Raw genomic sequence first — 23,167 nt, forward strand, 5'->3', positions numbered from 1 at the left:
CATGGTCATTTTTTTTCTAATGACTTAAGAACTCCTCTTGGCCTTCAGGAAGTCTTCGATGCCGGTACTGCAAGTGCCCAAACAGGAGCACGTCGAGGTTGTTCTCCTTTTACCCTTCTCTTACTTGTTTTTTCATTATTTATTAAGGAACAAGAATTTCTCCTGTCACAAGCATTTCTCAAGCCCTTTTGACGTAAGAATAGGAGCCGCTCAGTGTAAGAATTTGCCATCCGAAATCTCTCAGAGCAATAAAAGAGCTTGTGTCTGAGTCAGTATTCTGGAAAAAATGGGGCTTACTGGCTCTGTAAGACTCAGGAAGACTGAAAACAAACTTTAATTCGAAAAAAAAAGAAGATCTGGGGTATATCTATGCAATGCTCACGTGCAGTTATCAGCAGGCTCTGCTCCACGCAGAGCAGCAGACGCGCCCAGTGTGCGCACAGCCCCACAGGATTCCAGTGCTTTAACTGAAGTTACAGAGAACACACCTAAAAGGTTTCCATGAAACGGAAACGATCAGAGAAACCTTCTTCCTCGGCATTCCCCAGGGACGAGTGCTCACCCACAGCAGCGATGAAGGAGCCTCCCCCGGCCCCTGCGGCAGCCCCTCGGGGCGCGCGGGCTCCTGAAAACAAACTGGTTCGGAGGCATTAGTGCCGACAACCAGAGCGGCCTGGGCACTGCACCAGGACTCGGCAGCAGGAAGGTGAATTTCTAGAGCATTATGGTCTGGCTTAGATTAATTCCACAAGAAAGAAGCGTTTGGCACAAGCGAGAGAAGCGCGCGGCAGACAGCCGTCCCTGGAAGACGTCCTCCAGGAGGTGACAGGAAGGCGCTTCCAGCCGGGAGGGGGTGGGAAGGGGAAGGGAACGGCCTACAAAGAAATGGAAGTTTTTACAGTCATTGGAGATCGACTACAAAGAAGAATCTTTCTTTTCCTGATCGTTTGTTTACATCATGTAATTATAAGCCCAGGAAAGCAGAATTCGTAGTGGCACTCGTATCCCCTTTGAAATTTCTGGTAATTATTTCTGTATCAACAGGAAAAACTGACTAATGACACTAGGAAGGATGACAAACCAAGAAAATATTTTCATTAAAAATAAAAATTAAGAAGTCTAACTATTCGAGAACAAAACATGTCTTCATTTTGAAGCTGTATTAGAATATTTAGCTTGGAAATTATGTAAAAAGCTTTATCTTCTCAGGGGAAAATGACCCATATCCTTAGCGCTTGGTCTCTACCCTGCAGGTAATCCAAGTATTTTTAATCCATTTTGCTACAGTAGCGATTTAGAAGCAAAGCTTTATTTTCATAATTAAAATGACCAGAAACACTTATACCAAGTACTTCAATTACAGCTCTTTGACCAAAAAAGCAAATTACTTCTATTTGGGACAAGTAGTTTGTCCCTTTACTTAAAAGGGGTACAAAATTGGAACAAAAAGGTAAAATTCCTTTATTTAACAAATATTTTCCTAGGATACAAACCTAAGCCAGAAAAATTCAATACATAACAGTTTAACTGTATCTAAATGTGAAGAATGCAGAAAGTGTTCAGTAAACACATTTCAATGGCAAAAAAAACTCTTTTCCCCCTTTGTTACACCGCCACCACTCTTTGTGAATTCAATTTCAGATAAGAACTGGAAAATGTCAGAATGGAAACGACACAGGAAATAATATCCTGAAGAGCAATACGAAAATATGGAAGGATATATTTGCCTCTGGTAAATGGAGAGCAGCATAAGAGATCATCAACAAGCTGAAGAAGCTCATTCCAAAACTCTGCTACAGAAAGAAGGAACAGATGATAAGAAGATGCAACAGTTTTCTTCACTGAGGCTCTGAAGGTTTGAGCATTCTTGTCACTGGAAATAAAAGATGAATATGCAACACTTGTTTAAAGTACATGGCTGAAAATGCTTTGGAATCATCCCCAAAAGACAAGGACAAGGTGTTGACCTACTAACTAGAAGGACACCTTTGATGAAGGACTTGAATTAGCAGTTTGACTTTTAAGCATTTGAAGTACTTGTTCAGTGTGTCTTGATCAACAGGGGGAAAAAAAAGTCAGCCTTTACAAGCAACTGAAAAGAATCGGGCATCCCTCCTTACAACTGGAGCTTAAAAGACTGTGCAGAAGGCGTTATTAAAGCCTCAGCCACACTTATTTCATGTAAGAAGTCTCCAGCCACAGCTTACAATGATATTTCTCAACAGGACACCTTCATGTAGTTCAAGAGTCTGTAAGATGATTCATACTTAATGTGTTCATGGAACTGCACCAGGCAAAGTCCTCTTTTTCCTGTCCCCTGAACAAAGACATTTGTAATGCACACAGCAAGCAGAGAGAACGGTTTCTAGGAGTAAAACCAAATCCTTTCCCTCCTTTCCACTTTCCAGAAGTATAACAGAATTAAAGCTTGAGATAGCAGCTTAGGTTGCGAACATCACAGCTCAAAATCCTAGAGTTCTATTAAATTATACTTGCCTGATTGTTATTCAGAGGGTGGGTAATAGCCCTTTTGTCTGGATTAATGAATATGAGATACACATTTATTAACAAGTTAATGAATCCAATCAGCAACATTCCATTTTAATACTTGTAAAGATGTTCTGTAAATTGCAAGACATATTTCAAAATGGAAGAACTAGAAGTCTGCCCCTGCAAGGTCATCATAGCTAAAAAACAGCCCATCCTGCTCCTCCGAAAAACCTAGGAAGTTAACTGCAGCAATATATATCTCTTAACCATAATGGTATTTTTATGGAACAAAACCCCACAGCAAAGTGCCTGACAGAAAAGCCTCAAGTATGTTGAATTTCAGCCAGACACTATCTTATTCTGTGTCCTGGGAAGCAGAGAAAAAACTGTGTTAACTATTACAGGGTAGTTAAGAAAATAATAAAAAAAAAAGTGCCTCATCACTTAATATCACTCCCTCTAACGTAATCCTCTCATTATGAAGAGTAAGCATATGTGTTATTGACTTCTAGATACACTGTGCTAGCAGCATTTCAAATTAGCCCTTCCTTTAAAAAGTGAGAGTAAATGAGATTACCTACAATGCTACGGAGGCTGAACTAGCATTTCTTCATCATTTCCAAAAAAAAATGAAGTTCTGGAGCAAGTAAAAGCTGACGAAAACCACCAACAAATAAATGAGACTAAACAAGGGGGAGATTTCAGAACAAACTGGTTTACGCTACAGGACCATTGGTTGCCAAAGTCATTTTTCTCCCTCACCCTCTCAACCTGTGCAGAGTCAACTACCTGAAAACATTAAGGACTTGAAACAGACAAATGAATTGTCTAATCTGTCTTTAACATTAAATTTAAAATATATGTTGTCCTGTACAGACACACAAATATACACAGGCTGCTTTTCCTGTTAAGAAATTAGAGCTGCTCGCTGTGCCCCCTGTTTTGGAGCGCAGCCTGCAGTCCTGCTTTCCAGGTAAACGCTTCTCTAAGATGCACTATTTTCTTTCAAGTGTGTGGTGGAGGAGAGGAAAACAAACCACTAAGACGCTACACAAAAACTACCTGCTATCATCCCCTGGCTGAGTCTGCCTAGAGCCACGGGGAGTCGGGCACCCGCTTCCCTCTCCAAGCAGCAGCCACGCTGCTTTGGGCCGGGGCTTATCTCTCCCTACATGTGTACACAGCGCAACTGACTGTGGAATTATCCTGGTCATCACAATTATATGTTTATAAAAGACCAAGATTCAATTGTTCTAGCCCTCACTGTAGTGGAAAGTGACATAACCAATGAAAACAAACTAGTCTTTGCTCTGTTTTCATAATATTTTTTTTTAACAACTTGGAGAACTGTCATTTCTTGTACACCTAATGCTCCCGATCCAAGTTTTAATGGCACCCAGACACTTAACTGTCTCGTCACAACGCTCGTGGAAGGCCTCCAAAGCCCCAGCTCAGTAAACAACTGAAGCCATCATGAACTGACAGGCACTGAGAAGCTCGCTCCACCTCGTCTTACTGCTCCTTCCTCCCGCTGCAGTGCTCCCTGCCTCACGGCACCACAAGCATTCCTGCAGACGGGCTGCGAGCCAAGGGGGACAACCTGCCCCTGGAGCAGGTCCTTCAGCCAGCACGCTGGGCAGCACGCAGACAAAACCCTCTTCTTTGGCAGGACTGCCAGCTTGAAGTCTTTGTGAAACCACCGTCTCTGATGCTGAAAAGTGTTCTTGATTGAATGAGTGTCTCCCCCCCTTTCAGCGTTTGCAAATAAATCTCTACACTATTTGTAGTTTTTCATTAAAGAAAATCTTGCTGCAGTTTAGCCCAAACACAGCTAACACCTTCTTAGTTTTTTAGAAGGAACTGGACTGGCTGTTAGCATACACTAAATACCTGCAGGAAACAGACATTTAGTTCCATTCATCTCGAGTGTTTAATTCTCTCTGTTAGATACAGAATTAATTAGCAGTTTGCATCCATCTGTGGATTTAGAGTGTAACAGGGTTTGTGTTATTTTTGTTTTGTTTTTAAGATCTCGGTTTCTACAGGATTTAGTCACTGCTAAATCTTTGAACAAAGCCAATCATTAAATATGTTGATTTCAGAAATACATGCCCAAATTATTTTTGAATAAGTGATACAAACGTATCAAATCCTTTCGAAATTATTAATAAAAACATCCATTTTTTCCCCCACATACAAACTGAAGTTCCACTGCACACAGTTAAATCCACAGGTTCTCTCAGAAGAGGTCTGGCAAAACATGAATGGTGAGCAGTGCTGTAAAGTTTCTCCAACAAGTCTAATAATGTCGTTTTAGTTCTGACCAGGATTCCTGTGCCATGCAAATCTGGGAAACATTCTTATACAAATATTCAATGCACATGAACTCAGAGGAAAAGAAATAATGCAGCTATTAGAATCTTCGCCTTAAATATATACATTTTAATCAAGCAACAACTTAAGACCAAATTGGAAAGTGGAACATGACCTTGTAAGAAACACGGGGATCAAATTATGCAAAAAAAAAAAAAACCTCATCCAATGAAGAAAGATGCATCGATCGGTTTTCCTTTTTTCCTCATTGCATAGATGTTTAGTAATCTATAGAGGTTACTGACAAGAATTCCAGATGCAAACCAGCACTAAGACTAACCTCACAAATGAGAGCTTTGCCCTTAAATCCAGACTTTATTTTTAATGAAGACCAATGACAGAGTCTTTAGACTAAAGTCTAAAACACGACTAGGAGTAAGCTGGAGCAGAAAACAAAGACAAAAAGGTCATGTCTCATTTTTATACGCTGTCAGTTAGAAAGCTAACTAATTTATCAGTTTTACAAATGTGCCACCCTGACTAATGTATTACATTCTCACGCACATGTAAATTTTGTAATACATTACAATACAGCTGTGCTGCAACAGAGTTTAAATACTAAGCTTTCTCAGGCCTCTTAAAAGAAAACATGACCTTTCTTCCTCCCTACAGCTCCAAAAACCTTCACGGCCCAAAATGTAATCTCTTATTCCATTTTTTACACTTGCTACAATTGTTATACAGTCGGTCAGCATTCTGACTCAGTTCCAAATAGGTATGTATACCTCTGAAGACAGAATGCATTCTAGGAATTAACAGGCCTGTGCTGAGGGTAGTAACAGAACAGCAAAACAGATAACTTGTTTCTTATAGATACATCCTCCATGAAATACAGTAACCAGTAATTTAGAAGACCTGGTAGTTTAGATCACCTAGTTTAGCTTGATTTATACTACCTAAATTCTCCTAGAATGAACTTGGCTACTTCTCCACAAGCTTTTTACAATCAAAACTTTGCCAGCACTGTTCATGTTGGCCAGAACGTTACAAACCTTAACAAAGCAACTGAATAAATGAGAATGCTTACCAGCAGCGACTACAGCTGGAGGAGGCGAACCTGCCTCGCCACCGCTTGTTTGGCTCATGGATGCTACAGATGTTTCTCTGGAAGGTGGTAACTGCAGCTCCTTTGGGAGAAGGTCATAGACAGATTCTGTTGAACGAATGGAAAACAAAAAGGAAAAGGGTTTGTTAAGAAATATTCGTGTTCTGTAAGAGAGAAGAAATAATGTTTTTGTCTAAAAAGATATGACCTATGATGTGACGTTCTCAGAACCTTCCTAAAAAGTTACATTAGGTACTCGGAGACCCTAACATTGTGGAATAAAAGTTATTTCAGAAGACAAACCACGGAAACGCGAAGATACACGTTCTCAAGATTGAAACGAAAACACACAAGTTTGTTCAAACAAAGAAATAATTCATGAACTTCCACAGAAGCTGTACTCATTTAGAATGAAAGAGCTGACGGCAGATACCAAGAATCACGTGAGAACCAAAGACAAACCTGCTGCCAGAATCCAACCTGGGCAACATTCTACAAAGTCTTCCCAGGAAAGCATCAGCTCGTTACGTAAGATTCCTTCCTTCCATTTTTCTTGCCTCGAGCTTTTTGATAAAGTGACGTAGAGGCTCCTAAGCAAGCAGTCTCCGCTAGAAAAACTGCTAGCGCCAACCGGCATTCACGGGAAGCTCTCTGACCCGCCGAAAAGGGATTTGTGACTTGGGTCGCAGAGCCGCAAGGCGCAGCAGCGCAGGCACACGGGCTGGCAGCAGGTCGCCCGGCTGGGAAGGGCTCTCGCTGCACGGAACGACTCCGAACGCATCATTAGGTTACCTGAGATAATTACGGCTTCGCTTTGGCACGGGCACGCAGCTCTAAGTGCACCTCTTCAAGAGGACCCATGAAAGATGCACGGCTGTTTCAAACGCCCAAGGCGGGGATGCAAACAGCCCCGCTGAACAGATGCGAGCTGAATCGACAGCTCTGCACCACAGAACTCTAGGAAAATCCCTTATAAATATTATTTGTGTGCCTGAGACAGGTATGGAAAACTCGATGCAGATTTTTAAAGTCATTGTCGCTCTGCTTCCCAGCTGGGCAGTAAAACTTAGCAGCAAGTGTCATTCACGCCAATCTGCTCCCATACAAAAAGCGTTAGCGACAGAGCCTGGCAGCATACTTTGTGAGCCACAAAATCCCAACAGCTTTCAGAGAAAACATTTACTTATTTCCATGCTGAATGGCCCCTATAAGCTCGGCCACTGGCACTGCTGTCAATACGTCAAAAATGTCTCCAAATAGAACGTGGCGTTTGGAAACCACGAGGTGCGTGTTGGTCTATTTTCTGCTGAATTACAAATTTTCTTCAAGACGAGTATCTTGATTCAGGAGGCCGATGAAGTAATGAGGTAGGACTGAGCTTTAGGGTTTGTTTTTGTGTTTGAGGGGTTTTTTTGTTTGTTTTAATATTTACTTCTCAAAAGTGACGAAGGTTCGGTCAAATCTGCTGCTTTAAAGGGACGCTCAGATCCAGAGCTCCCAAAGCATGTCGTTTCTCAGGGAACCGGTAATTTTATCTACCACAAGCACAAGCACGATCTCTGTGAATAACCCTATCAATACGGTAAGGAGGGGGAGGGCAGGAGCAAGCATTAGAATGAAGCACATTCCCACAGATCCCCAGACCATTACGAGCCAAGGCGTGCTCAGCTTGCACCACACCGCCAGCCCCATCCCGAGGCACCGGGGAACGGCACCCAGCGCCACGGAGGCACCCAGCGCCGGGCGAGCGGCCGCCCTCCGCCCAGCCCGCGGAAAGTGTCCCAGTTTTTCTTCCCGAGGGCGCAGGCTAACACGCATCCCTAGTGACCCGGGCTATAGGAACTGCCGTTTCCAAACCTTCCTCAGGAATCTGAATTGTGCCGGTGCCTTTAAGAACGCTTGCCACATCAAACCTGCTCTGAACTGATCAGACTTCAAATGAAACTTTGTGTTTTCACCTAAACACAGGCCAATGTTTATATATGCTGCGCTATAAATAGCATTAAAGCAAAAACTGACAAATTCCAGAAAGATTAGAGTTGTTGCAAGGAAACCAATTCTTCCCAGAGGATATAGCTTCTCCCTGTGCCTGCTATCGCTCTCAAATAGCTGACTCCCTTCCTCGTCTCTCAGCTCACCTCCATCACCACTTTGGGGTTTCTGTTTGGTTTTGAACACACACACACACACACACACACACACTCACTGCTGCTAGAACTTTGCATTTATTCATGTGGAAAGCATCCACAAAAAGAAAAAGCCGTTGTTATCTAAACTCAGTATTGCTTTTGAAAGAAAGGGAAAAAAAAGAAATTAGCATCATTACGTATTTCTATGTAATTAGCAGGAAAAATACGTAAACAAAATTCCTGTCTTCAGCAGCCACTGTGTTGAGTAAAGGAGTCAGGATTCAGTCAGCTGACAGCACAAGTGCCTCGTAATTTATTGCTTATTTTAAATCCCCTTGAAGAACGTATCTGTTGATGCTGAGATCCCGTTCTTCTCTAGCAGCAGCTCCATTTCTACCCAACATTCTCCTTAAATACATTTTCTTTCACTATATAGAAAAAACTGAACCTCAATTTCAGGATTATTGTTGCCATGAAGTATAAACAAGATTCACACACGAGCAAAATAAAGCTAACAAATGCTCAGCAGCAGCCAAGAGGCTCATGCTCAGCCCCACACACAAACCTCCACCAGTTTCTGTGCCACGCATCCGTGCCATCGGCTATCGCACGCCCTCCTCGCAACGAGCTTCCAAACCTCGCATCACCCCTCCAAATGCCTCACTGGACTAACTAGGTGAGCCCAGGCCTCGCAAATCCCGGTACTGAAATCAAGGACACACGGGGAAGGGCAGATTTACAAAAAAGAACTCTAAGTGTCAAGTTTCTTCAACTGCCCTTTATCCGATTATGCTGCCAACGTAATCTCTCCGATCAGCTGCCTGTAACTTTGATGTGCCTGCCAGTTATGCTGCCAGGTCAGAAAACTGCATTTCACGTGGCTACACCAGCACAGCCCAGCCCCAGATACCGAGCCAGCACCCCACACGGCAAAGTTTGACATCTGGGGAGCACAAGATTTTGCCAGCGCGCTGCTTGAACCTGCACGAAGCATTCAGAGTTGAAATATTAATGAAAACCAATTAAAGCAATACGGTAGCAGGGTTGCTCGTTACCGCAGCTCAGCACCAGCGCAGTGGGGCCAAGAGCAGCAGCCTGGACACGACGCAGGGCCGCCAGCAGCACTCACCCACCGCCTCCGGGCCGGCAGGAGCAGCTGGTGCCGCACGCAGCCGGACCTGCAGCACTTCGGGAGCTGCACACCACTGAGATCGGGTCGCTCCGCGCCCAGCTTCTGGAATGGAGACAGACGCTATCACTTCGACTGGATGGGAGGTGGGAAGGGGAAAGCGAGGTGGTTTCCCCAGGACAGCTAATGGAAGTAGCTGCAAACGAGCAGCTCAGCACTAAGGCAGCAAACCCAAGGCGCAGCTCCCGCGCTCCCTCACTCGCGGCGCTTGCAAGGCTTCCCTGCAGCTCCCCACGCTGAGCGTCTCCAACGACTTCTCAGCTGCAGGCACGCAGGAGTCTCAGCTATACGGCCTAAGAACTGAGATTTCTAGCGACTTAGTGCCCCGTTATCTCTCCCTGTGCCGGGACTGGCTGGCGAAGCTGCCGAAGACATCGTCCTTCTGCAGCGAGGCCCGGCCACGCTGCTCGCAGGGGGCGCGGAGCCGGGGCGTTTTCCACTGGTCGTGGCGGTGCTTGGCCTTTAGGTGCACATCCTGGAAATCTCTCCCCACTCCTTCGGCCTCCTGAACAACAGCAAGATAATCCCTATGTTTTAATAAGCTCTCTGCACCGAACGGCCGCCCACTTGATCCCTACTGATATTAGTCTCCTCACCATGTTTTAATACCCACACAGATTTGGCTGCTTCTTCCCAAGCCATTTCCTCGCTGCAGCACATGACAGTCACACCAGAGATTAGACAAAACCTTGGTGCACTCTTCTCACCAGCTGGCAGCATGCTAGCAGAAACCCCTTCTACAACTGTACTCCAAGCTGATCAAAAAGCAAGTATATAGGCAAGGAGAGCTGTTTATAAGGAACTAAATTTATAAAAAAAAGCAATTAGAAGTACATGAACCTGCAAGTAGCTTCAGCTACATGGGCTGTGAGAAAAGTACAACGAAGCACATGTACTCTGCCAATGAAAGAGGCCCAAGGAAGAAAAAGTGGTGTCCATATTCCACCACATCCCCAGGTAAGCATAAAAAATCAGGTTCAAAGTGCCCGTGCGTGCGTGCATACAGATTCTGTGACTCCAGCAGTTCACATTAAGGTGTGAGCTTTAAACCTGTACTGCCAAGGCTGCCCAGTGTCAGCCACGGGCCTGTCACTCCTCACTCGGAAGGCAGCTGCGATTTAATACAGCTACACATGCAATTCAGGGCCTTCGGATCCTTTTGTAAAAGGCCCTAAACCCCAAACGTATCCTACACCTGAAAAACCAAGGCCTCTGATTCTGTCCGAAGACCCTATGCATTTTCTTTTATTTTTAAGCATTAAGTTTGGTTCTACCCAGCAGCCCGGTGCCTGCGACAAACAATACGGTTTAGTGGCTGAGCGTGCTGCATGCCAACAGCTCCGCCACAATAGCTTCGCTCACAAAGGGTTTTCAAAGAATGACTGAGGGGTGGGAGAGTTACAGCAGCCCGAAATACTCGGCGCACAAGCAGAGCCTTGCTTTGTTGCCAAACGTTGGCGTTGTGTGACCCTCACGGACTCACTGCGTACAAAAGCCCGGGTGTGGGAACACTTCCAAGCCGGCGTGCGGGCTGTCAGGAAGAACCCGCCGGGGCCATCCGATCGCCCTGTTCTCTGCCCGCCCCCAGCCCCCTCCAAACACCCACCAAGGACACAGTGGTCCTCCCATGGGTGCCAGGAGAGGAGCTACCGAGCGAGTTCGTTACCACAGTGCAGAGCGATGGACGTACGGATGTGCTTCACACACCGCGGGCCAGCCCTGAGCCGGACGGGCTTCAGAACCAGCACCGCTACGGGGGCAGCGGCTGCTCGCGCTTGCCCCGGGCTCCGCAGCCACGATGTGGACACGGGCAGGAGCATCCCGGAGCTCCATGGAGGTGTGGAGAGTCTGAGGAGGGCAGTGAGAAGGGACGGCGCCTGCCACATGAACACAGGACAGAGGCACGGGCCAGGTCAGCCTGTGACCACGAAGGACTTGTGTGTTCCCTTTTTTTTGTCTCCCCTAACATCCTACCTACTGGCCTTGATGCACGCCCCTTGAAGCGCCCTGCAAAGCCGTCGGTCTGACCCTCCCGCACCGGCACTCCCCGCAAGCCACGGGACACACCGCGGGGGCCTGGCCCCACGCTCAGCCCACGAGCAACGCCGCCGTCACACACCTCGCAGCACGGCTCGGAACAACGGGACGAGACGCAGGCCTCCGTTCACGCTGCGGAGAGCAGCGAGGCCTCCCGCCAGCGCTCCTCTCGCCGTCAATGCTGGCAGAACTGTACTGCTGCTACAGCAACAGTGGCAGGTTTTCAAAGAAACTGCAGTGTATACAAGGATGTTCCACACAGCCAAACATAAAATCTTCCTTCCAGTCCCCTCTGGCTTCAGACAAAAGCAGCAAACCCTAAATCAACATGATTCATGAGCACGCAGGGAAAGGCAGATGCCATCATTCTGCCTGCCCTAGAAAACTTTGATTAAAAAGTTTGTGCTGCTGCAACTCCACTCCCAAGACGCAGCCGAGGCTCTGGCGCTCCGTGCCGATGATGCAGCACCGGACGCTGTAAAATCCAAATCCTGCCTGCAAGCACTGCTGCTCCGACAGCGAAACGCACCGCGAGTGTTAGTAAAGAAGAGAGAAGAGCTTGCTGAGGGACACACACTTCTATTTTAAACAAAGATGATCAGTAATATATTATGAACCAGCAAAGTCATTAACATTTTATCACAACAGCAGGATCATTGCCTCTCGTATTTAAAAATAAATAAACGAAATCTGAAAGGTTTTTCCTTCCTTTTTTTAAAGAAGCAAGAATTCATACTAAAACGCTAGTATTAAAAGGGTAATCTTGCAACCAATTTATAACCGAACACAACTCGGTTACTGAAGAACGGCACCAACCGTCAGAAAAGCTGCTAATATTCACGATTCTGCACAGCAGGGTAGGGTTGAGAAATTAATCCCTTTAAAGTTGAATTTCAGCAACTGACAAAGGCATGTGTGAGCTGAACTCTGTTTATGGCATACATCCAAATATCAAATAAAGCTTTCCTGGCTGTGTTTCAGTCATCCCCATTCACAGCTCAAAGAGCACTTTTGTAAATGCAGACAGACACTATAAATCCTGGGTCCTGTTTGCATCCAATTTTACAAATCTCAGAAAGAGAGAACGACTTTATTTACTGAGTGTCACTTCAAGAAACGGACCGGTAATGACTTACTCAAGCATCTCTCCTACGCAGTTGTAAATTCCAGACTAAACCCCAAGAACTCCGAGAAACCAATAAAACACCACGAGGGACCGGGCAGGGGAACTGAGGAACGACAGAACCCCAGGTACTCGAGCACAGCGGGGCACCACTCCACAAACCTGCTAAACCTCTCAACCACGTTTGAAAGACTTGATTACACACGAGTAGTGTTTAAAGATGCACATCTCGCATAACCCGGAACGGGAAGAAAGAAAAAAACACCTGTTGGCAATACCTTAAGAATTAAAAGAAACCAGTCCAACGCTGCCATGTTTTGATCTTCCAGCACACAGGAAACTGAGCTGAGGTTACCCTTTGGAAGGGCTCCGAATCCGACAGGTGTGACAATTCAATTAAGGAATTCAAACAACTCCATTTTGCCATGTAACAACTGTATAGAAAATGTTGTAACAATGACACTTCTTTATTTGTGGTTCTACACCAAACTGAATTTTAAGGATAATTGGTTTTCTCCTGTCTTCACACACTGTCACTACAACGACTTACATTCTCACATGCTCAAGAAACACCAATACGCTATGTCCAAAGAACAAAGATTAGCCATATCTATTTCTCATCCACTTTAAAACATTGCTATTGTTTCAAAATCAAAATTCCCTGGGAACGTAGAGGTGCTCCTGCCAGTGATGCCAGTTCCGTAGGTGCAACACAGCACCTGAACGGCAGAATATCCTGAGCTGGAAGGGACCCACCAGGATCACCGGGTCCCACTCCAGACTCCACTCAGGAGCACCCAAAACCCAACCCCTGTGTCTGGGAGCAGTGTCCAAACGCCCCGAACGCCAGCAGCTCGGTGCCGTGCCCACTGCCCCGGGGAGCAGACAGACTTTCACTACATTGCAGCCACCTCTCAGATTCAGTATTTTATTATGAACAGGGGGTTAGGAACTGTGTTCATGAGACTTAACGTGCTCCCTAGCACACCTACCACATCCACGGCCCCTGTGCCACACACGCGAGGTTCCTGCATCTCACCAGCTTCCCCTGGCTATTACAAGATCCCATGTGAGGGGGTAAAACTGCCCCAACACTGAAGGACACGAAGCAATAGAGGGCCGCCTGGATGCTGCACACACCTCCGTGCCCAAGGCGCCTCGAACACGGCACACGAGCGCTGGGCCACCCGCTCACCTTTCTGCCGCGCTCAGCACTAACGGCAGCGCGCCGCTGCGGGCTGCTCTGAACGTGCTCGGGCTGGAACGGGAAACCAGGAAAATGAAAAAAAAAGATTGGGCATAAAATCCTTTTTAGCGAGCTGGAATGCTGCAGCAGACGCACGTGTTGAAGAGGACTTGTACGAAGCACGCCCTGCAGAGCACGAGGTCCCAGGGCTCCCTCCCGGCCCCGCGCTGTCCGAGGAGCAGCGCTGCTGACACGCACCCGGCGCCCCGCACGCTGCAGGTATGGATGGAGGGCAGCAGCGAGGGGCACTCCAGCCCCCCCAGGCAACCTGCGTGACAAACACAGCACCTGGAAGGAGCTCCTCGTGGAAACCCAGATGCCAGTTGTTTGTAAAATCAGGTATGGAAAGCGTTAAGCAAGTTCTTCTCCAAACATGTTCGCAGATCACTCTCAGGAGACAAGTAGGAAACTAAGCCAAATATTTAATGGCAAAACGTGGATAAAAAATTCTTTTCTGTACTGCAGAGCTAAAATCCCAGTGGAATCAGAGGGAGAACAGCAGTGAAAGAATGAGTGGAGTAACTGGTGTGGAACTGCCAAGTCGTATAAAACACAAGGATGGTGATACCAAATCAAACTAAGTATTGATTAGGCCATACCTCTTCTCTGACAGCAGCAAACTACAAGGAAAAGCTTACAAGAACTAGGAAGTCTAGAACAGAATACCTTCCAGGTTCTAACAATCAGCTACAGACTAGGTCCCTAGCTTACGGGCTGCCCTAAGCAGCTGTATCCCCTACAGATCTAACTCATTTATACTTCTACCCAGAACATTTATCAACTGTTTCTACAATTAAACAGTGTACCAAAATATATGCATATCTTGTTTTAAATTGCCGCCTGGTCATTGCACTGGGTGTCTTTATCTCTGAAGCCATGAAAAATAATAAATAGGCACGGCCTGTTTATCTGCGGCGTACCGTCCATGGCTTTCAGACTCTTCTTGTCCACCCGCTCTGCTCAGTTCTTCTTCAGTTCTGTGTGCGCAGCACTGGATACGCTCAAGCTTGACATGGATTCAAGGAAAGACACCGTAACAGAAGGTAAGCCTGCTGAGGGTTAGAGTTCGTGGGGATAATCAGCTAGCACGCCGGTAATGATCCTGTCCGGACCGATATAGCATCCCTGTCAAAAGCTGCTGGGGATTCCAGCGTGCCTCGTCTCAGACTTCTCTGCCCCAGCACGCTTACAGCACACTGTGACAGCCCCTCAAAAAGCACAGCGCACCCGCGGTTGTACTTCAGATCTCCCCAGTCGGTTAACGTTCCTTTCCCTCCTCAAATTCTATGGAGGGGAACCTCGTACTCAGAGTTTCTTGGACAGGTAACGAGTAGCCCACTACACTAAGCGTCTGCCTCAAACTCCCAGAGTGCTTCAGCTTGCTTTCATCCACGTCTAAAAGCTTAATTCAGTAAAAATAAAGCCCTATAGATTCCCTGGCTCAGGGGTAGAGAGGTAACCTTACCAAATGAATTCTTTTGCTATTGTATTAATGTATTGGAATACCTGCACGACAAGCAGCACTTCATTTTACTCTGAACAATCTAATCCCTTCCCTGCTACCACACCTCTAAAAGCACTTCTTTTTTTTCTCCTTAAGTGAGAGCACTGAACTTAAAGTACCAAAGCTTGAACCCAATCCTTTCAGGCCACAAAATAATAAATAAATAAAAGATTTCCCCACCCAATTAAAAAGCAATTCCACTCCAGGTACGGCTCAAGTTTCAAGGAGAGGCAGATGGCTCTGTCTAGAATTCAGATGCCCTAAAAGAAAAACAAAGCAAGTTTTATACCCGGATGAAATCTGTGCGCAGGCAAAGGAAGGGCCCTGACCACGCTCACTCAAATATACTTATAGATGAGATTTATTGATTTATTTTTAACCCGTGAGGCTGGTCAGACACTGGCATTGGTTGCCCACAGCGGTCGCGGAGTCTCCATCCACAGGGGTGTTCAGACCCAAGCGGCCGCGGTCCCCAGCAAGCCGCAGCTCGCGCTGGCTGATCGGCCTTGGCGGCTGCGCGATACGCTCGGCTCCTCTCCTGCCCCTGCACAACCGGTACCCCTCACTGCTTTCACAAGCCTAAATCCAGTTCCTGGGGTCTGCAACATTTACTTGTGAGACAAAACCGGGGCAATTATTTGGTAATGTTTTAATTGGAATGCATGTTCTAAACCAAGACACTTTTTTCCCTAAAAAAAAAAACCACAAAAAAAACAAAAAAAACAACCTACTCAAGTCTTTTAAAATGGGAGACCTCCTCATTCCTAATATTAAACTGAGGAGACAAACTTTAGCTGGAAACAGGAACAGAAAGGTCCTGATACTGCTGCTGTGCCCCGACCCAACTGCGCACACGAAGGCAGGGGCACCGAGGGCCGCAGCACGCGTTACCAGCGGTACCGCCTCGCACAGCGCACCGACGCGCTGCCTGGCAGGAGCTCTGCTACCGCTGCAGCTCGGGAGCCCCGGCTGCCAGCAACACGCTGACGGGAGCGGAGTATAACCTTAATGGAGGCGGATTGGCACGGACAACTCGCGTCTTCCTGCCCCGTTTTACAAAGCAGCCTGCACAGCCACCATCAGTTAACAGCCGTGCGAGTAGATCGCGTTCCCCTATGCGCAAGGAAACAAACTGCCATCGGTTAATGGAAACCACTGCTCCCCGCAGCTTATTCTTTTCCAATCGCTCTGCAGTGCTGCTATCAAAACTTACAGATTCTGCTGCTCAGCAAATCCGTACAAAGAAGAAGTCAGGCCTGCAAACCATGAGACTGAAGCAGCTGGCCTGGAGGTGTCCGTGTGTCTGAACCGGAGTGAAGCTCCAACACCCAGAAACTTTTTATTCTTGTCTTTAAGCCTCTTTCTTCTCTGTAGGCTTCATCTTGCTGTGCTGTCCTTTGTTCGCCAAACAGCCTGAACTTTACCACAACTCAAATCTGCTTTTAACAAAAGAACTTCGTGTGACTTTGGCATTTTGCATTTGTTTTATAAACTCGGTAAGATGATCTGAAATCCCTTCTAATTGTTTACAAAACAACCGTAAAGCCGCTGTAGGGACAAGGAACCGAGGGGGCTGGGAGAGCGATTCTTCAGCGCGTTTCTGTAACCAGAGAAACCTTTCCTCCTCCCAGCCTCGCAGCGATGCTCACCACACAGCTCACCAAGAAGCACCCAAGCGAGCACCGTAACAGAAGGGACGTGAAGCACTTACATTTCTAACGCTGCTAGAGCGCCGCACGCTTTTGCAAAGAGCAGTTACTTCGAGTTTTACTGTGCCCAGCACAACCCGCTGTTACAACGCGGCTCAGTTAGACCCCCGAGCTCATCGCAGTCGGCGCCTGAAACGATCGCTGTACCTACTGACGGGAAAGCCCAAGCTGGGCTCAGTATTTTCAGCCTCATCGGTTTAGTCTTTACATAAACACAGGGGAGATAACACACATGATAAACTGCACGGAGATGAGCACATACCTTACTTCACCTGCACTTTGGCCACTCATCAATTTCTGCAAGGCTTACCGGCATATCTGAACTGCAAAACCAGGTCAGGCTGTTGTCTTTTTTGTAAAAGAAATCATTTCTAGTCCTTCTTTTTCTCCAACTCGAAGTAATTTCCACCTAAATCTAAGTAATCTGCCTATCAATGTGATCAATCAGATCAAGACTCCATACGACTCATATGAAGTCTGGTAATTGTTTGGTTTTTTTAATCAGCAGACCCCAAAAGTCAAATATTCTGTTGAAAGCTTATAAATAAGCCAAGAAAGATCAGATGCCTTATAAAAATTGGATGGTCTTAACCTACGATCTGGGAACAAAGGACAAAATAAGAGGTTCTTGACTATGCTGAAGAGCAACAAGCTATAGATTCCCCTTACGAGCAGCTTCGATGGATTTCAAATATGCAGGTCCTGAACTAACTGAAGCCCGGGGCTGTTAGAGTAAGCACGGAGAATGCAGACAGAACTTTCCAGAGCGAAACGAAGTACAAGGGATGCAGGGTGGCATAACCTTGTGTCAATGAAGAGTATGATGAACTGAAAAAATGAAGATGCAGGTGGGAGGAAAGGAAGGTACTGAGAAACACTTTCTTCCCCTGCAGCTATCAGAAATACCTGTACAAGAACCAGACAGTTTTCCAGCTTCTGGGCCCCTGAGAGCCCTTCAGAGTGACGGGCACCCAGCTGAACTTGCAGGCAGACGACAACGGAGCCCAACACACCGTGCACGGCCCCCAGACCCAGCAGCACCCCCTGCCGAGGAGCGGCTCGCGGGGCGGGAGCCAGCAGGGCGCTGCGCCGCGGAGCCACCCCGCGCCCCAGGCAGCAGCCTTTGGGCAGCAGCAGGCACAACTCGAGGAGCATCTCCTTTCGCAGCGGAGCCGGTTTGGTGGTTCCACCTCGTCTGCTGCTTCCTCCACCGCTTAATCCCAGCCCTCGAGATGCCCGGTCTTGTCTCGACACCACCGCTCGTGCAGCTGCACAGTAAACTAGAGCAGGGGTCAGAACGACGTCAGAAAATCCGATCAAAAGCATGGCATACTCGTTCTAGATTGGTTTCCCAATCCCATTCAGCTCGCGGACACGAGAAAACAATCGTGCTGGCACAATTTAGAGAAGAGCGCATGGGTGGGAACAGGCAGCGGGCGCGGGGCTGCTCGCACAGCACTGTCCCTGCACTTTTCGAGTTACGGCGCAAAGAGCTGCGGACTCAACATCCTCCCCCGGCCCCAAATCCTGACGTGATCGTCCTGCAGCACCACACTCCACGGTTCTGATTTTAAAGCCAATTAGCTAGAAAGATTCAAAAGCGAACCAGAGAATTGCAAGGCTGACAGAGCTTAAGGAACTCTGGCAGAGCCCACGTCCAACTGCCTTATGTCCCAACCCCAGCCGCGTGCAGTCCGTCCCCACCGGTGACGCTCGGCACGGTTTGCCTGCTCCGGCACCTTCTGGGAGGTGCAAAAAGAAGCTAAGCACCACGTGTTATTTCTGTCACCAAAACTGCTGGAATTAGTTCTAAACTTTAAAACTAAAAGCAGACCCTTAAGATTCGTGTGAAGCATCTGTTCTGCCTCTCGGAGATAATTCATTCACTGCCTTGCTGCAGTTACCTCTCGGGTCGTGGAACGAAAAAAGTTCTAGCAGAAAAAACACCGCTAAGCAGCACGTGTCCCGCATCGGCGGCTCAGCGAGCACAAGTAGGCTACAGTCACCGAAGGGGGGAAGGAAACGGAGTTGTGCCTGTGTGACGTTTCCAGGGCAAGGGAGCTATTTAGGACACTGCTAACATTTTTCTTGTTGCTTCCAGTTCCAGAAAGTCTCGCAGCTTCACAGTTGCTCAGATATGTGAAGCAAAAACAGAGGGAGGGAGCAGGGGGGATAAAAAACTTCTGATCTTACTTGCTCCAGTGAAAAAAAATGCACCTTTTGGTACACACGTTACTTTTTAGTTGCTTACAATGAACGCGTTAGCTAAAGCAGCACATTTCATCAGCTCGCATTTAGTACCTGACACTGGATGAACTGCTTTCATCACATTTTTTTCCCTCTGCCCGTTCGTCATGAATAGCTAACTTTGTTAGACTTGAATGCTGCATATGATGCTCAACCACAGGACAACTAGCCTCGAGGTTCTCGGTTTTGCGCTCCAGTGATTTTTCTACTCCGTTACTAATTTGTATGCACATTTTGGTTGTTTTATTTCGAAAAGGACAGCGCGTTACGTAAAGATGGGAAGACTGCAATTTATGGTCATCTCCAGGATCTCTCCAGCAGCTCCCATCCTTCTGCGATGGCTACAAAGCACTCACTTTTAAAAATACTGATTATATTTCAGAAGCTGGATTTTCAGTGCTCAGCACAAGTCAGTTCTTCAGACGCCGTGGGGATGAGCTCCAGCAGCAGGCCTAGGCACCAACATTTCACGTTTATTTTATTTTTAACAGCCCTAACCGGCCAGATTCCAGAGGCCTGCAATTTGGGTTGTTTCACTATCATTTTCAGCCAACACAAGCTGGCACGGCTGCCGGAGGAGTGGTCCCACCCTTCCCCACGGCCGGTTCTCACATGTCCCGTCCTTGAGTCAGCCTAAGTCATTCATGAGGGCCCACAGCAAACACGGGCAGGAGGCTCATCTAGGTCAAAGCATAGCTCCTCTTCCCCTTCTTTTTGGGGGGCAGGGGATGGTGAGAACAAAGAAGGGAAGCGCGGAGTTAATTTTGATAGGATCGGTTCCCCAGCCCAGCTCGTCGCACAGCTACAGAAACGTTGGCACGAGCGGAGGAAAAAGGGAAAGAGGGGACGAGAGTGTTGGAGCTCGGCAAGCGTGGATTCGCGCTGGCTGGAATGGCTCACGGGACTACGCAAAAGTATAAACCGGGAGAGAAGGTACTTGGATACTCAAAGAAAAAGATTCTCTTTCCCAAGGTAAACATAATAGGAAAAAAAAAATCAAATGAATAATCGGATCAAATTTTAAGTTACTGATGCTCGCTTTGTATTGCCATTTCACCTCAGGTCTGCGTGTTTTCTGAAGTTTTGCCGAACATTTTGACAGGAATATGAAAACAGAAATCTAACGTGAAAGGGCCGTGCAAGCAAAAACATTAACGCGTAGCGACAGCACACGCTGATGACATAACGCGGCCTCTCCAGGGAACAGGCCAAACCATACCACAAAAAAAATTGCACTAGCATAAGGCACATTTCGAGTCACCGGAGTTTCAAATATAACTTCACGTTTTTTCTTTTCTTTTTTTTTTTTTTTTTTGAAGAGCAGACAAGCACACTCCAACCCGTGCACTAATATTCTTCTACTTGAGTTCCAACAGACTCGAGTACAAACACCAGAAAACCCTGGGACTCCCACGAAGACCCCAACCTTACGGCTTGGCCCACCTCCGTGCTCCCGTCTCCAACACGCACCGGCGAGCAGCCCCGGCCGCGCCGGGACAAGAACTTCGTTCTGTCACCCCGCTCACGCTGCCAGGCCCGCAGCCCGGGTCCCAGCAGAGAAGTTACTGGCCCCAGTTCAGCTGCGGCTCTGGGAGCGTGCTGCCGAGGAGCTCCTCGCACGCCCTCATCACAAATGCATAGTTGTGGCTCCCTCGCGGCGTTCAGGCCTCTCCCTTATCTCATCGGGTGCACCTATGCTCCGATCCAAAGGATAAGTTGACAGGGTAAGTTTATCCAGAGTGTAAGTCCACAGGATAAGTTTATCTGTGTCTATCTATAAAACTAAATAAAAAAGCAACCGAGCGTGTTCTGATTAATCAGATAACCGCTAATACCTTTTCCTAAATCCAGCTAAAGTCGTACGAACGTACCTTGCAGCAAAGAGAATAGATTAATTATTACTGTAAAAGCACATTCATTCATTCTAAATTTCAATTTAAATTAAAATGCATTTTAAATTAACATCTCCTTGATCTTCTGTTATGACAAAACATAAAGAGCAATCCTTGCTTCGGCCTCTTTACGGCCATTCACCGCACTACACGCCTCTATCATGTGCCCTCTCGTTTGCACCAGGAGGCTCGTTACAGCCACTCGAAGCGTGAGACGTCCTTCTGCAGACCCCCGCTAGCTCTGACCCCACATCAGTGCTGCCGGAGGGAAAATCCGCTCTTAATCAACCCTTCTGAGGAGCTCTTCCTACCTGACCCAGACACTCAGCCATCCTGTTAACTACAAACAAATTAAGATTTCTGAGCATTCACAGTAGGATCGGTGAGCTCACAAGTTCTGCTCAATTAAGCGTGAGTCCTTGAAGAAGTTCCGTGCCTTACACAGAAGGCTTTTATTTAGACGTTTACTCATTATTTAATAACATACACTTTTTATTGACCGTATTGGGAATTTGAAAGGCCAGTTTGATGGGGTTTTATTACTTGTATTTTTACTTTTTTTTATTTTACCAGATCCGCCCTGTCTCAAAAAGCTTCTCCTTCTCCCTTCCATTGTCCTCACCAGAACCGAAGCCAACTGGAGTACGACGGACAGCAGGAGGCCTTGGATCCCCTGCAGCCACACGTCCCCAGGTACCCCAGGAGCCATCCAGCCACACGTCCCCAGGACCCCCCCACCCCTCACACAACTTCGGGCCCCAGCAGCGAGGCACTGACCGAGGGCAGCCCGGGAGCTCCCAGGTTGCACTTTCATTCGCGGCCGCGCTTTTATTTCTTTTAGCTTTGGCACTAATGACACATGACTCACGGTTAATAAGCGCATTGCGAGCAGCTTCAAAAAAAAAAAAAAAACCCTACCAAAAAAAAACTTTAATCTTTGCTCCGGCGTTAGCCCCGACCGCTGCCCCCCCCCCGCCCCGGGCGGCGCAGGGCCCGCTCCGCACCCTCCGGGCGCTGCCCCCGGTGCCCGCAGCGCTGCCCCCGGCCCCGCACGGCCCCGCCAGGCCGAGCCCCGGGGCTGGAGGGGCCGGGCCGCGGCCTCCCCGGGGCCGCCGCCGGGGTGAGCGGGGCCGCATCCGCGTTCCCGGCCGCGGCCCGGTCGGGAGGCGGCAGCCGCGAGCCCCCCGCCGCCGCCGGAACCCGTCGGGACACATTCCTGCGGGCTCGGGCCTGGAATGCGCCCGGGGGAGCCCGGCCCGAGGCGGGGGAGGGAGGGGGGGGGTGTAGGGGGGGGGTCGGCCCCGCGGCCCGGTCCCGGAGCCCCGCGCAGCCCCCGCGCAGCCCCGCTCACCCTTGGAGTACAGCGACTTGGGGGACTCGAGGTCGAGGTCGGCGCTGAGCAGAGAGATGAAGTCCGAGGGCATCGCAGCTCCGCGGCCCGGCGGGGCGAGGGGCGGCGGCAGCGGGGCCGGGCCGGGGGGGGCCGGCCGGGGGGGGGCGGCGGGCGGGGGCGCGGCGGGACGGGGCAGGGGCCGGTGGCTCGGATCGGGCCGGGTCTGCTCGGGTCGGGTCTGCTCGGGTGGGTTCGGGCCGGGCCGGGCCGGGCCGGGGGCTCCGCTCGCCGTGGGGACCGGGCGCCGCCACCCGCCGCTGACAGGAGCCGGCCGCTGCCAACGGAACGCGCCCGCCCGCCCCCTCCGCTGCCGCTCTGCGCCTGCGCGGCCCGCGGGGAGGGGGCGCGGGCCAGGAACCCCGGCGCCGCCGGCCCGCGCATGCGCCCCGGGAGGAGGGGGGAGGCGCGGCGGCGGAACGGCCCCCCCGGCAGGGCCCCGCGCGCATGCGCGGAGCGGCCCGCCGCGCTTCCTTGGCTCCCCGCGCGCCGGCGGCGGAGCCGCAGCGCGCGTGCGCGGGGCCGCGCGGGGAGGGGCGGGGCGCGGCGGCAGCGAGCGGCGCGGGGGGCGAGGAAACGTCTAGAACGGGGGGGGGGGGAGTGAGGGGCCTCGCGCGGGGCCGTGAGGAGGGGAGAGGCCGGGGCGGGCTCACGTCTGCCTCGTCCCAAAAAACGTCGGCATCGTCGTCAGAAATCGTCTGCCTTGTCCCCAGGAAACGTCTGCATTGTCCCCAGAAAAAATCTGCATTGTTCCCAAAAAACGTGCCTTGTCCCTAAAAATAGCCCGCTTTGT

At 48.8% G+C, this 23,167-nt stretch overlaps 1 protein-coding gene across 6 annotated transcripts in view; it reads right to left on the reverse strand.

Annotated features, from left to right (window-relative positions):
• The window catches only part of NFAT5 (nuclear factor of activated T cells 5), a 58,013-nt gene extending 35,294 nt beyond the window's left edge, over positions 1–22,719 (reverse strand). For 2 of the 6 annotated variants that reach the window (XM_048050460.2, XM_048050459.2), the window contains exon 1: positions 5,891–5,968. Coding sequence is in view for 3 of the 6 variants with exons in the window: in XM_067004544.1 (XP_066860645.1) it covers positions 5,891–6,016; positions 22,336–22,408 (199 nt within the window). In the remaining 3 variants the exon portion in view is untranslated. Of the gene's footprint in view, positions 1–5,890; positions 6,017–22,335 lie in introns of those variants that run through there. The other 4 variants (XM_067004544.1, XM_067004543.1, XM_067004545.1 and 1 more) reach the window with 4 other exon arrangements.
• Between the last annotated feature and the right edge of the window lie 448 nt (positions 22,720–23,167).

This window comes from Anser cygnoides, chromosome 12, assembly GCF_040182565.1.
Source record: "Anser cygnoides isolate HZ-2024a breed goose chromosome 12, Taihu_goose_T2T_genome, whole genome shotgun sequence".
Classification (NCBI taxonomy): domain Eukaryota; kingdom Metazoa; phylum Chordata; class Aves; order Anseriformes; family Anatidae; genus Anser; species Anser cygnoides.